This window comes from Procambarus clarkii, chromosome 60, assembly GCF_040958095.1.
Source record: "Procambarus clarkii isolate CNS0578487 chromosome 60, FALCON_Pclarkii_2.0, whole genome shotgun sequence".
Classification (NCBI taxonomy): Eukaryota; Metazoa; Arthropoda; class Malacostraca; order Decapoda; family Cambaridae; genus Procambarus; species Procambarus clarkii.
Genome location: NC_091209.1, coordinates 31,341,283 through 31,355,665, shown reverse-complemented (window position 1 = coordinate 31,355,665; position 14,383 = coordinate 31,341,283). Strand labels below are relative to the sequence as shown.

The window sequence follows — 14,383 nt, the reverse complement described above, 5'->3', positions numbered from 1 at the left end:
ACTCCACCTGACAAAGATTATTGGGGAATATAAACCTGGACATGCGTATAGAAATGTCAAGACACACAAGCCTGGAAACCCACTTCGGCCAATCATTAGCCAGATACCACACCTAACCCACACCCACGTACAGACTGGCGAAGCGACTCAATGGCCTGCTGACTCCTTATGTCCCTTGCGCCTTCAGCTTGAAGTCTCCAAAGGAATTTGTTGACTTACTGCGGGGCACACGGGCCACAGGGATAACAGCCTTGTTGGACGTAGAATCCCTGTTTACCAACGTACCTGTGGACGAGACAATCGGGATGATAGCCGACAGAGTGTATCGTGATCCGGCCTGCACTCCTCTTGACATACCAGAGAACATTCTGAGGAAACTCCTTCAAGCTTGTACTAAGGAGGCACCCTTCTTGAGCCCGGATGGGCACATGTATAAGCAAGTAGATGGGGTCGCCATGGGTTCCCCCCTAGGTGTCCTGTTTGCAAACTTCTACATGGGTACCATCGAGCAAAAAGTCTTAGTCGAAATGTACTTGAAACCGGCCATATACTGCAGGTATGTTGACGACATTTTTACACAGGTACCTGATGTCAGACATCTGCAGGAGCTGAAGGAGGCATTTGAGCAGAGTTTCGTGCTGCGTTTCACTTACGAGATGGAAAAGGATGGGAAGCTGCCCTTTCTAGATGTAACAGTCATGGAAAAGAGCGGAGGTTTCCACACTGCAGTCTACACTAAGGAAACGAACATAGGAATGTGCCTAAATGCCAACAGCGACTGCCCAGACAGGGACAAGAGGAGTGTTGTTAACGCTTATGTCAACCGTGCTCTCAGCCACAGCTCAGAAAGGAAGCAAGTCGACGAAGAACTCTGTAGGGTAAGGCAGGTCCTAGTCAACAACGGCTTCTCCAATGGTGACCAGACCACACACTAGTAATTGAAGGGACGACGACGTTTCGGTCCGTCCTGGACCATTCTCAAGTCGATCTCCAATGGTTTCTCCAATGGTTTCTCCAATGGTTTCGTCGAAGACATCATAAGAAGGAAAGTGAAACGCCATGCAATCTCTGAAGAGACAACCAACACAACACCTATACCCCCTATTAGACTATTTTACAGGAACTTCTTTTCCACAGCTCATAAAACGGAGGAAAGGGTCCTGAAAGATATTGTTAATAGAAACGTTATCCCTACCGACAAAAATCAGAGGATACAACTGACGATTTACTATAAAACCAGAAAAACGGCAAGCCTACTCATGAGAAACTCACCAGACACAAAACAGAACGCTTTAAAAGAGACTAACGTCGTCTATGCCTTCAAATGCCCTCTTGGGGACTGTAAGCTCCAAAAAACCCAGTATATAGGCAAGACAACAACATCTCTTTCTAGGCGTTTAACGATGCATAAGCAACAGGGCTCCATTAAGAAACATATAATCTCTTCCCACAACCAAACCATCGCCAGAGAAATCCTAGTAAACAACACAGAAATCATCGATAGATACAGCGATAGCAGGCGGCTCGACGTCTGCGAGGCTCTACACATCAAGAAGTCAACACCAGCAATCAACAGCCAATTAATGCACAACTATATTCCACCCACCTCAAGACTCCGCTCCAATATAGAAGCATCAAGAAATATGGACCAATAGGCTTTCTACAAATCACTTCCATTCAATACTCATGGTTTCGTGTTCTGTCTTGTGTTTAGGAATTTAATACCCTATTAATACCACCTCACCCCATCCACCTCACTCAAATGTAGATATAAACAAATCGAAGATGTGTAAGTTCTATTCAGTTGTGTATGTGTAAGCTAAAGTCTTTGAAAATGTAATAAGTTTTACGAAACGCGCTCAAATATCGCGTCAGACTAGAAATAAAAATTAATTTTGGAGAATTGATTTTTGAATTACCACCAACAGTGAAAAGAAACGTACGAAAGATCGAGAAAATTCGTGATAGAATTATTAATCTTACTTTTTCGGTCATATTTAATAATATATGTCTATATTATTAATGTCTATATGTCTATATTATATATATATATATATACTATATATATATATATATATATATATATATATATATATATATATATATATATATATATATATATATATATATATATATTTGTCGTACCTAGTAGCCAGAATGAACTTCTCAGCCCGAGAAGTCTAATGCAAGGCCCGATTTGCCTAATAAGCCAAGTTTTCCTGAATTAATATATTTTCTCTAATTTTTTCTTATGAAATGATAAAGCTAACCATATCATTATGTATGAGGTAAGTTTTTTTTTATTGGAGTTAATATTAACGTAGATATATGAATGAACCTAACCAACCCTACCTAACCTAACCTAACCTATCTTTATAGGTTAGGTTAGGTTAGGTAGCCGAAAAGGTTAGGTTAGGTTAGATTAGGTTAGGTTGGTTAGGTAATCGAAAAAACATTAATTTATGAAAACTTGGCTTATTAGGCAAATCGGGCCTTGCATAGTAGGCTGAGAAGTGCGTTCTGGCTACTAGGTACGACATATATATATATATATATATATATATATATATATATATATATATATATATATATATATATATATATATATATATATATATATATATATATATATATTTATATATAAATTTTGTAAGGTGATTTATGTTAAAAAAATTCAAATCCAATTAATAAGTGCAACTGTTACTCTCTAATAATCAGAGTGTGTATACTATGCAACTGTTTCTGCTACAGAGTTATGTTATCTGGGAAAAATGGCCCACGGGACTTGACCTCAACCTCACACTCCTTCCCCAGTCACTGAAGGCGGTCGGCTACTCAACACACGCAGTCGGCAAGTGAGTCAGGGATTACTTGTGCTGTGCTGTGTGTTCCAATAAAATCTTGGGATAATTTTAACATTAATGTGACAATAATGTTAAAAAGTGATCGCTGATTATGATTATGTTGTGGAAAACTTGGAAGGGGTGTAGATCACTCAAGCAAAGTAATACATTGCAGATGGCATCTTGGATTTTGCTCATGGGCATACACTCCTTTAGAAAGAGGATTCGATACATTCTATGGATTTTACTCTGGTGGTGAATACTATTATTCCCATATTCGTCCACCCATCGACATAAGTGGGGATGATCTCTGGGCATCATGCGAGGAGGCTGCTGCAGGTGAGCCCATACCTTAGCGTAACGAAGTCCATTTTGCTTCTTGAATTATTGTTTTGGAAACTTGTTATACATGATTTTAAAGTGTATTTGTAGTGTTGTGGATGATACTATAGATTGAATGTATTCTATGTAAATAAAATTTATTATTATATTTCCAAGAAAACGTCACATTGGGATACGACTTCAGGAACAACACCGAGCCGGATCTGAGTGCCGACGGGACTTACTCAACGGTAAGACTTTAAAAACATGACCAGGGCAGGTCTAAGTGACGAAAGGTCCTACACAACGGTAAGGCTTTCAAAACATGACCCGGCCAGATCTGAGTGACGACAGGTCCTACACAACGGTATTATTATTATAAACATCTTTATTTACAAAACTAGGTACAGTTTTGCTTAATCTGAGTAATTCAATTGGTCCTATTACAGTGAGGTTAATACTCAGAATGATCATTATTCAATTCAGACAAATAATTAATAAAGTGAGTTCTAGTGTTGCAGTTTCCTGTCACAAAGGAGAGGGGATACACAAGACAATAGGTCTAAACTGTAGGCGGAAGCAGACACACACACACACACACACACACACACACACACACACACAGAACACACACACACACACACACACACACACACACAGAACACACACACACACACACAGAACACACACACACACACACACACACACAGAACACACACACACACACACACACACACACACACACACACACACACACACACACACACACATATATATATATATATATATATATATATATATATATATATATATATATATATATATATATATATATATATTGTGACAGTTATCTCTTTCAAGAGAGATTGAACCAGCTCTTCCCTACATAAAGTTACTCATATATATACAACAAGAAGATGCTAACTTCAAGATACGTATATCAGTAGCACAAAACGTTTTGACCAGGGGGTAAAACGTACCCTAAACTCACTCCACTCCACACTCCTTCCGGCCGGCTCGCCACCGTCGTCAACAACCAAACTACCACTCCAAGCCAGCGCTCTTCCCGATTGGTGGATCAACGACTGTACTCGACGCCATGCTCTGAGAAACATACCAGAAAAAAACTGCTCGCTTCACCTGAACATGATGATTTGAATAGAAATGTACATACGAGCACACATTGGTAGGTTTCCTATACACATTGAATTTGAAACGCCTACCAATTCTATGAATCATGATGTCTAGAAAAGGCAGAACACCATTCACTTCGTTCTCAATTGTGAATTTAATTGACGGAACCAGCGAATTAATTTGATTGAGAAAATTAGTTTCGTCATGGTTAACCGGCCACAGGCATAAAATATCGTCACCGTACCTATACCAAAGTGATAACATGATGATTTCTATTCAAATCATCATGTTCAGGTCAAGCGAGCAGTTTTTTCTGGTAGGTTTCTCAGAGCACTGAGAGTTTGCAGTCCGGAATTTTTCGATGAAGAAATAGCAAATATATTTGAAATTGGGAAGAAGTTAAAATACCCAAAATCGATCTTGGATCTTGCGTTTGGTCAAGCAAAAAGGACTTTCTACAAACAGACAACTGAATCTAAACCAGAACTGAAAAACTCGTTGGTATTACCATATTCTGAGGGTCTAGTAAATCTTGCCCCAGCCCTGAAGAACCTTAATATTAATCTAGTGTTCAAAAATGATAATACAGTTAAATCCATGTTAATTAAGAACTCGCCCTCATCTGTAGCAGGTTGTGTGTATTCCATTCCTTGTAATGAGTGTGCATGTGTTTACATCGGCCAGACAGGTAAATCTCTTTCCTCGCGTTTAAAACAGCATTCATATGCTATTCGTACAGCCCAGCAATCCAGTGCATTGTATTTACATTCCAGTTTATGTAATCATTCTATCGACTTCACAGGGGCAAAATGTATTGTTAAAAGTAAGGATTTTGTTGAACGAAACGTGATCGAGTCTGCTCTGATCAAACATTGTAACAACAGCCTTAATGTGAGCCCCGGCATGTACAAGTTGGATCCCTATTTAAGCCTCAATATAGCACGTCAAAACAATATAGCAATCATTTAACACGTATGGCACATGGAGATATTAATAGGAGCTGCCTCGTATGGGCCAATAGGCCTTCAGCAGTTACCTTTTTTCGGCTATCGGCTATCGGCTATCACCTTTGAGGTGATAGCCGATTTCAAATATGATTTCAAATAGCTTCGGCCCATGATTCAAATATGATTTCAAATAGCTTCGGCTATCACCTCATTAGTCCGGTCGTGATGGTCAAGTGGATTAAGGCGTCTTGTACATACCAGTTGCGTTGCTCCTGGGAGTATGGGTTCGAGTCACTTCTGGGGTGTGAGTTTTCAGTTGCATATTGTCCTGGGGACCATTCAGGCTTGTTCGCATTTGTGTTCCTCACGTGTGCCCCAAAGAATGAGGTGATTTGGTAAAATGCTATGCCCAAGATTATCATCCGAGTGCCGGCGGTGGGGTGGTTCAAATAGCTTCGGCTATCACCTCATTAGTCCGGTCGTGATGGTCAAGTGGATTAAGTCGTCTTGTACATACCAGTTGCGTTGCTCCTGGGAGTATGGGTTCGAGACACTTCTGGGGTGTGAGTTTTCAGTTGCATATTGTCCTGGGGACCATTCAGGCTTGTTTGCATTTGTGTTCCTCACGTGTGCCCCAAAGAATGAGGTGATTTGGTAAAATGCTATGCCCAAGATTACCATCAGAGTGCTGGCGGTGGGGTGGTTCAAATAGCTTCGGCTATCACCTCATTAGTCCGGTCGTGATGGTCAAGTGGATTAAGGCGTCTTGTACATACCAGTTGTGTTGCTGCTGGGAGTATGGGTTCGAGTCACTTCTGGGGTGTGAGTTTTCAGTTGCATATTGTCCTGGGGACCATTCAGGCTTGTTCGCATTTGTGTTCCTCACGTGTGCCCCAAAGAATGAGGTGATTTGGTAAAATGCTATGCCCAAGATTACCATCCGAGTGCCGGCGGTGGGGTGGTTCAAATAGCTTCGGCTATCACCTCATTAGTCCGGTCGTGATGGTCAAGTGGATTAAGGCGTCTTGTACATACCAGTTGCGTTGCTCCTGGGAGTATGGGTTCGAGTCACTTCTGGGGTGTGAGTTTTCAGTTGCATATTGTCCTGGGGACCATTCAGGCTTGTTCGCATTTGTGTTCCTCACGTGTGCCCCAAAGAATGAGGTGATTTGGTAAAATGCTATGCCCAAGATTACCATCCGAGTGCCGGCGGTGGGGTGGTTCAAATAGCTTCGGCTATCACCTCATTAGTCCGGTCGTGATGGTCAAGTGGATTAAGGCGTCTTGTACATACCAGTTGCGTTGCTCCTGGGAGTATGGGTTCGAGTCACTTCTGGGGTGTGAGTTTTCAGTTGCATATTGTCCTGGGGACCATTCAGGCTTGTTCGCATTTGTGTTCCTCACGTGTGCCCCAAAGAATGAGGTGATTTGGTAAAATGCTATGCCCAAGATTACCATCCGAGTGCCGGCGGTGGGGTGGTTCAAATAGCTTCGGCTATCACCTCATTAGTCCGGTCGTGATGGTCAAGTGGATTAAGGCGTCTTGTACATACCAGTTGTGTTGCTCCTGGGAGTATGGGTTCGAGTCCCTTCTGGGGTGAGTTTTAAGTTGCATATTGTCCTGGGGACCATTCAGGCTTGTTCACATTTGTGTTCCTCACGTGTGCCCCAAAGAATGAGGTGATTTGGTAAAATGCTATGCCCAAGATTACCATCCGAGTGCCGGCGGTGGGGTGGTTCAAATAGCTTCGGCTATCACCTCATTAGTCCGGTCATGATGGTCAAGTGGATTAAGGCGTCTTGTACATACCAGTTGCGTTGCTCCTGGGAGTATGAGTTCGAGTCACTTCTGGGGTGTGAGTTTTCAGTTGCATATTGTCCTGGGGACCATTCAGGCTTGTTCGCATTTGTGTTCCTCACGTGTGCCCCAAAGAATGAGGTGATTTGGTAAAATGCTATGCCTAAGATTACCATCCGAGTGCCGGCGGTGGGGTGGTTCAAATAGCTTCGGCTATCACCTCATTAATCCGGTCGTGATGGTCAAGTGGATTAAGGCGTCTTGTACATACCAGTTGCATTGCTCCTGGGAGTATGGGTTCGAGTCACTTCTGGGGTGTGAGTTTTCAGTTGCATATTGTCCTGGGGACCATTCAGGCTTGTTCGCATTTGTGTTCCTCACGTGTGCCCCAAAGAATGAGGTGATTTGGTAAAATGCTATGCCCAAGATTACCATCCGAGTGCCGGCGGTGGGGTGGTTCAAATACCTTCGGCTATCACCTCATTAGTCCGGTCGTGATGGTCAAGTGGATTAAGGCGTCTTGTACATACCAGTTGCGTTGCTCCTGGGAGTATGGGTTCGAGTCACTTCTGGGGTGTGAGTTTTCAGTTGCATATTGTCCTGGGGACCATTCAGGCTTGTTCGCATTTGTGTTCCTCACGTGTGCCCCAAAGAATGAGGTGATTTGGTAAAATGCTATGCCCAAGATATACATCCGAGTGCCGGCGGTGGGGTGGTTCAAATAGCTTCGGCTATCACCTCATTAGTCCGGTCGTGATGGTCAAGTGGATTAAGGCGTCTTGTACATACCAGTTGCGTTGTTCCTGGGAGTATGGGTTCGAGTCACTTCTGGGGTGTGAGTTTTCAGTTGCATATTGTCCTGGGAACCATTCAGGCTTGTTTGCATTTGTGTTCCTCACGTGTGCCCCAAAGAATGAGGTGATTTGGTAAAATGCTATGCCCAAGATTACCATCCGAGTGCCGGTGGTGGGGTGGCTCAAATAGCTTCGGCTCTCACCTCATTAGTCCGGTCGTGATGGTCAAGTGGATTAAGGCGTCTTGTACATACCAGTTGCGTTGCTCCTGGGAGTATGGGTTCGAGTCACTTCTGGGGTGTGAGTTTTCAGTTGCATATTGTCCTGGGGACCATTCAGGCTTGTTCGCATTTGTGTTCCTCATGTGTGCCCCAAAGAATGAGGTGATTTGGTAAAATGCTATGCCCAAGATTACCATCCGAGTGCCGGCGGTGGGGTGGTTCAAATAGCTTCGGCTCTCACCTCATTAGTCCGGTCGTGATGGTCAAGTGGATTAAGGCGTCTTGTACATACCAGTTGCGTTGCTCCTGGGAGTATGGGTTCGAGTCACTTCTGGGGTGTGAGTTTTCAGTTGCATATTGTCCTGGGGACCATTCAGGCTTGTTCGCATTTGTTTTCCTCACGTGTTCCCCAAAGAATGAGGTGATTTGGTAAAATGCTATGCCCAAGATTACCATCCGAGTGCCGGCGGTGGGGTGGTTCAAATAGCTTCGGCTATCACCTCATTAGTCCGGTCGTGATGGTCAAGTGGATTAAGCCGTCTTGCACATACCAGTTGCGTTGCTCCTGGGAGTATGGGTTCGAGTCACTTCTGGGGTGTGAGTTTTCAGTTGCATATTGTCCTGGGGACCATTCAGGCTTGTTCGCATTTGTGTTCCTCATGTGTGCCCCAAAGAATGAGGTGATTTGGTAAAATGCTATGCCCAAGATTACCATCCGAGTGCCGGCGGTGGGGTGGTTCAAAGAGCTTCGGCTATCACCTCATTAGTCCGGTCGTGATGGTCAAGTGGATTAAGGCATCTTGTACATACCAGTTGCGTTGCTCCTGGGAGTATGGGTTCGAGTCACTTCTGGGGTGTGAGTTTTCAGTTGCATATTGTCCTGGGGACCATTCAGGCTTGTTCGCATTTGTGTTCCTCACGTGTGCCCCAAAGAATGAGGTGATTTGGTAAAATGCTATGCCCAAGATTACCATCCGAGTGCCGGCGGTGGGGTGGTTCAAATAGCTTCGGCTTTCACCTCATTAGTCCGGTCGTGATGGTCAAGTGGATTAAGGCGTCTTGTACATACCAGTTGCGTTGCTCCTGGGAGTATGGGTTCGAGTCAATTCTGGGGTGTGAGTTTTGAGTGGGGTGAGTGGGGTGTCTTCTGGGGTGTCACGTGAGCTCACGTGAGTCACGTGAGTTCCTCACGTGACCGAAAAAGTAGGATTAATATTTCTAACACGAATTTTCTCAATATTTCTTATGTTTCTTTTCACTGTCGATGGTAATTGAAAAATCAATTCTTCAAAATTCATTTTTATTTCTAGTCTGACGTGACACTTGAACACGTTTCGTAATAACTTATTACATTTTCAAAGTCTTTAGTTTACACACATACAACTATAACCTGTAAACACTAAACAGTGTTCTATGCTATCATTTAAACTGTTTTCATCTTATATATCCGCATTGGGGTGAGGTGATATGTTACAACAGTTTTGGATGAGGTGAACAAAACTTTCAACACAAGATAGAACACGAAAAATTGGGTACAAATTGGGTAAATTAAAAGGAAGGATGGAAGTAACTGCAAAGGGCCTATTGGCCAAAATTTCTTGATTCTTCTATATTGGTGCAGGTTCTTGAAGTGGGTAGAACAAAGTTGCGCATTAATTGGCTGTTGATTGCTGGTGTTGACTTCTTGATGTGTAGTGCCTCGCAGATGTCAAGCCGCCTGCTATCGCTGTATCTATCGATGATTTCTGTGTTGTTTCTTAACAAACAACACAGAAATCAGCTATTTGAACTACTTCCATTCAGGCTCCTGGCAGTATGGGTTCGAGTCACTTTTGGGGTGTGAGTTTTCAGTCGCATATAGTCCTGGGGACCATTCAGGCTTGTTCGCATTTGTGTTCCTCACGTGTGCCCCAAAGAATGAGGTGATTTGATAAAATGCTATGCCCAAGATTACCAACCGAGTGCCGGCGGGGAAGTGGTTCAAATAGCTTCGGCTATCACTTCCTTATGTCCGGTCGTAATGGTCAAGCGGATTAAGGCGTCCTGTAGATACCAGTTGCGTTCCTCCTGGCAGTATGGGTTCGAGTCACTTCTGGGGTGTGTGTTTTCAGTCGCATATAGTCCTGGGGACCATTCAGGCTTGTTTGCATATATATATATATATATATATATATATATATATATATATATATATATATATATATATATATATATATATATATATATATATATTAGTATATTTTGGTAGCAGTCTTTCCTGTAGACATATATTATTGAATATGACCGAAAAAGTAAGATTAATAATTCTAACACGAATTTTCTCGATCTTTCGTACATTTCTTTTCACTGTTGGTGGTAATTCAAAAATCAATTCTCCAAAATTCATTTTTATTTCTAGTCTGACGCGACACTTGAGCGCGTTTCGTAAAACTTATTACATTTTCAAAGACTTTAGTTTACACAACTGAATAGAACTTACACATCTCCGATTTGTTTATATCTACATTTGAGTGAGGTGGATGGGGTGAGGTGGTATTTAATAGGGTATTAAATTCATCAACACAAGACAGAACACGAAACAATGGGTATTGAATGGAAGTGATTGTAGAAAGCCTATTGGTCCATATTTCTTGATGCTTCTATATTGGAGCGGAGTCTTGAGGTGGGTGGAATATAGTTGTGCATTAATTGGCTGTTGATTGCTGGTGTTGACTTTTTAATGTGTAGTGCCTCGCAAACGTCAAGCCGCCTGCTATCGCTGTATCTATCGATGATTTCTGTGTTGTTTACTAGGATTTCTCTGGCGATGGTTTGGTTGTGGGAAGAGATTATATGTTCCTTATTGGAGCCCTGTTGCTTATGCATCGTTAAACGCCTAGAAAGAGATGTTGTTGTCTTGCCTATATACTGGGTTTTTTGGAGCTTACAGTCCCCAAGAGAGCATTTGCAGGCATAGACGACGTTGGTCTCTTTTAAAGCGTTCTGCTTTGTGTCTGGAGAGTTTCTCATGAGTAGGCTGGCCGTTTTTCTGGTTTTATAGTAAATCGTCAGTTGTATCCTCTGATTTTTGTCTGTAATGATAACGTTTCTATTTATTAACAATATCTTTCAGGACCCTTTCCTCCGTTTTATGAGCTGTGGAAAAGAAGTTCCTGTAAAATAGTGTAATAGGGGGTATAGGTGTTGTGTTAGTTGTCTCTTCAGAGGTTGCATGGCGTTTCACTTTCCTTCTTATGATGTCTTCGACGAAACCATTGGAGAAGCCGTTGTTGACTAGGACCTGCCTTACCCTACAGAGTTCTTCGTCGACTTGCTTCCATTCTAAGCTGTGGCTGAGAGCACGGTCGACATATGAGTTAACAACACTCCTCTTGTACCTGTCTGGGCAGTGGCTGTTGGCATTTAGGCACATTCCTATGTTCGTTTCCTTAGTGTAGACTGCAGTGTGGAAACCTCCGCTCTTTTCCATGACTGTTACATCTAGAAAGGGCAGCTTCCCATCCTTTTCCATCTCGTGAGTGAAACGCAGCACGGAACTCTGCTCAAATGCCTCCTTCAGCTCCTGCAGATGTCTGACAACAGGTACCTGTGAAAAAATGTCGTCAACATACCTGCAGTATATGGCCGGTTTCAAGTTCATGTCGACTAAGACTTTTTGCTCGATGGTACCCATGTAGAAGTTTACAAACAGGACACCTAGGGGAGAACCCATGGCGACCCCATCTACTTGCTTATACATGTGCCCATCCGGGCTCAAGAAGGGTGCCTCTTTAGTACAAGCTTGGAGTAGTTTCCTTAGGATATTTTCTGGTATGTCAAGAGGAGTACAGGCTGGATCACGATACACTCTGTCGGCTATCATCCCGATTGCCTCGTCCACAGGTACGTTGGTAAACAGTGATTCTACGTCCAACGAGGCTCTTATCCCTGTGGCCCGTGTGCCCCGCAGTAAGTCAACAAATTCCTTTGGAGACTTCAGGCTGAAGGCGCAAGGGACATAAGGAGTCAGCAGGCCGTTGAGTCGCTTCGCCAGTCTGTACGTGGGTGTGGGTATCTGGCTAATGATTGGCCGAAGTGGGTTTCCAGGTCATATTCAATAATATATATATATATATATATATATATATATATATATATATATATATATATATATATATATATATATATATATATATTTGCAACTGAAAACTCCACACCACTCGACCATCACGACCATTCAAAAGATGATGGTAGCCGAGGCTATTTGCCCATCATCCTGACGGTACTCTGATGGTAATCTTGAGCATAGTTATTTTATCAAATCATCTCATTTTTGAGGGCCACGTGAGAAACACAAATGCGAACAAGCCTGAATGGTCCCCAGGCATATATTCAACTGAAAACTCCACACCCCAGAAGTGACTTGAACCCATACTGCCAGGAGCAATATGCAACTGGTGTACAGGAGTCCATAACGACTCGACCATCACGACTGTACCAAAGATGATGTACTCGAGGCATGTCACCATATACTACATTAAACCAATTCCTTGTGAAATTCTGAAAATATAATTGATTTTATGACTTGAATAACGGCTAGAAAATGCAGGAACAATAGTGTTTTTTATATTTACATGCAATGCATGCTAATATGTACAATAAAACAAAGAAACAAAACAAGCAACATACACAATCACCAGCCTGATGGGCCTATAACAACATAAACACGCAGCACAAACAAACCGTTGGACAAACATGAATCACAAAACACAGTAACAGTACATAATGGCAAGAGAGCAACATGAAAGTAATTACATGAAAGAAATTACAGAAAAGAAATAAAGTAAACAAACAAAAAAACAACGAACAGTAACAGGCAGAGAGAATGAAACAGCCGGAAGGGCACGCAACAAAATACTAACAGGCGCATAAACAATACACCAATCCACATATTTGTACGGAAACCAGTCCCGAGGAAAGCGTGTGTAGCCACACACTAACCGCTGGATGTAACGCCGCAGCAGGTACCAGGAAGCTCCAAGGGCGCCCCATGAACACTCACATATGTAAGGACACCACTACAATCCATAATTGATACAGCGCCGGCACCATCCGGCAGTGGCAAGGAGCGCCCCTCGTAGCGCTGGAGAAACTCACGGTATGCCGCCTCCCCCAGAAACTTGACAATCACTCGGTGCGCAATTACCAGTTCAACGCCGTAAATCTCTTCCACAGGGACACAGAGCATGTCACACATTACAAGCTCCACCTCAGGATAACCACCACGGCTATAAAATACCAGGCCCACTGAATTCACGACGTCGTCTGAGCCAGACGACGACTGCAGCTCAGGGCGGACACATCCTCCCCCCTGGTGGCCAAGCCGGCAATCACAATAGTTGATGACATTCTGGGTATTACACTGCGACTGTGTTGAACTTACATAGTGTTCTATGTATCCTTGGTAAAAAATAAAGAGAGACAGCGACGAAAGACAGATTTATATTTTTTATTTTAAATTTTAGTAAAGTACATAGATTGAGAACATATTATAAACAATTATACTTTGTGTGTCTGGAGATAAACCAGGATTTACCCCCTGAAACCCTAAAATAGTTACTTTGTAACATAGTTATAGAGAAACCATATGAAAAATAGTGGAGTTGGTAAAATTGAGTTGTTATTCTTTTGGTGTGGTGATACGGCAATTTCAAGTTTAACTTTATATTCCTGCAAAACAAGCTAACCTCTGAAACCAAAACTTTTTGTCATAAATGTGTGTAAAATGAATAGGGGCTCTCCCAACGACACACATTGTACAATTTTCAGTACAGTTTCTTTTCAATCTGGGGCATGCACAGGATGTACTTAGCATATAATAGTGACACTGATCAACTCATGAGGTGTTAGTGATTAATGGCTTGGGTTTTCATGCAGCCATTTGTGTTACAATTGTACAAAGAGGATATCCTTTGGCTCCGGATTTTTTTTTTATTAAAGAGGATGAAGAGGCACAGGTGAAGGAAAAAAATAGAAATGGGAAATACAGTGAGAGTTATGAAAGCAAGCGGGATGTCTGCCTTGCTGACACGATGTGTGGGTGTTGGCAGCTAAACTAAGCTTCCTCTCTCTCTAGTCAGGGAGTTGTGAGTGGGTGAGAAGTTTATCTAGTATCACGACTACCAAGATTTTTGTACAGTCAGTGTCAGTCCCGTTTTCAGTATGGCACTTCTCCTCGGGATTGTAGGGATGTCACTCCAAATTCGTTGTTATTAATCCCCAGAAAGCAGGGTTTTGTTTAATTTAACTACTCTTAATTTGATTTATTATATAGATTTATTTTTTG

General features: G+C 42.4%; 1 protein-coding gene across 1 annotated transcript in view; it reads left to right on the top strand.

Moving 5' to 3' along the window:
- LOC123766952 (arylsulfatase B) overlaps positions 1-14,383 on the top strand; it is a 205,598-nt gene that overhangs the window by 75,537 nt on the left and 115,678 nt on the right. The window contains 3 exon segments of the mRNA XM_069307715.1: positions 2,752-2,855; positions 3,019-3,182; positions 3,342-3,415. Coding sequence (XP_069163816.1) covers positions 2,752-2,855; positions 3,019-3,182; positions 3,342-3,415 — 342 coding nt within the window.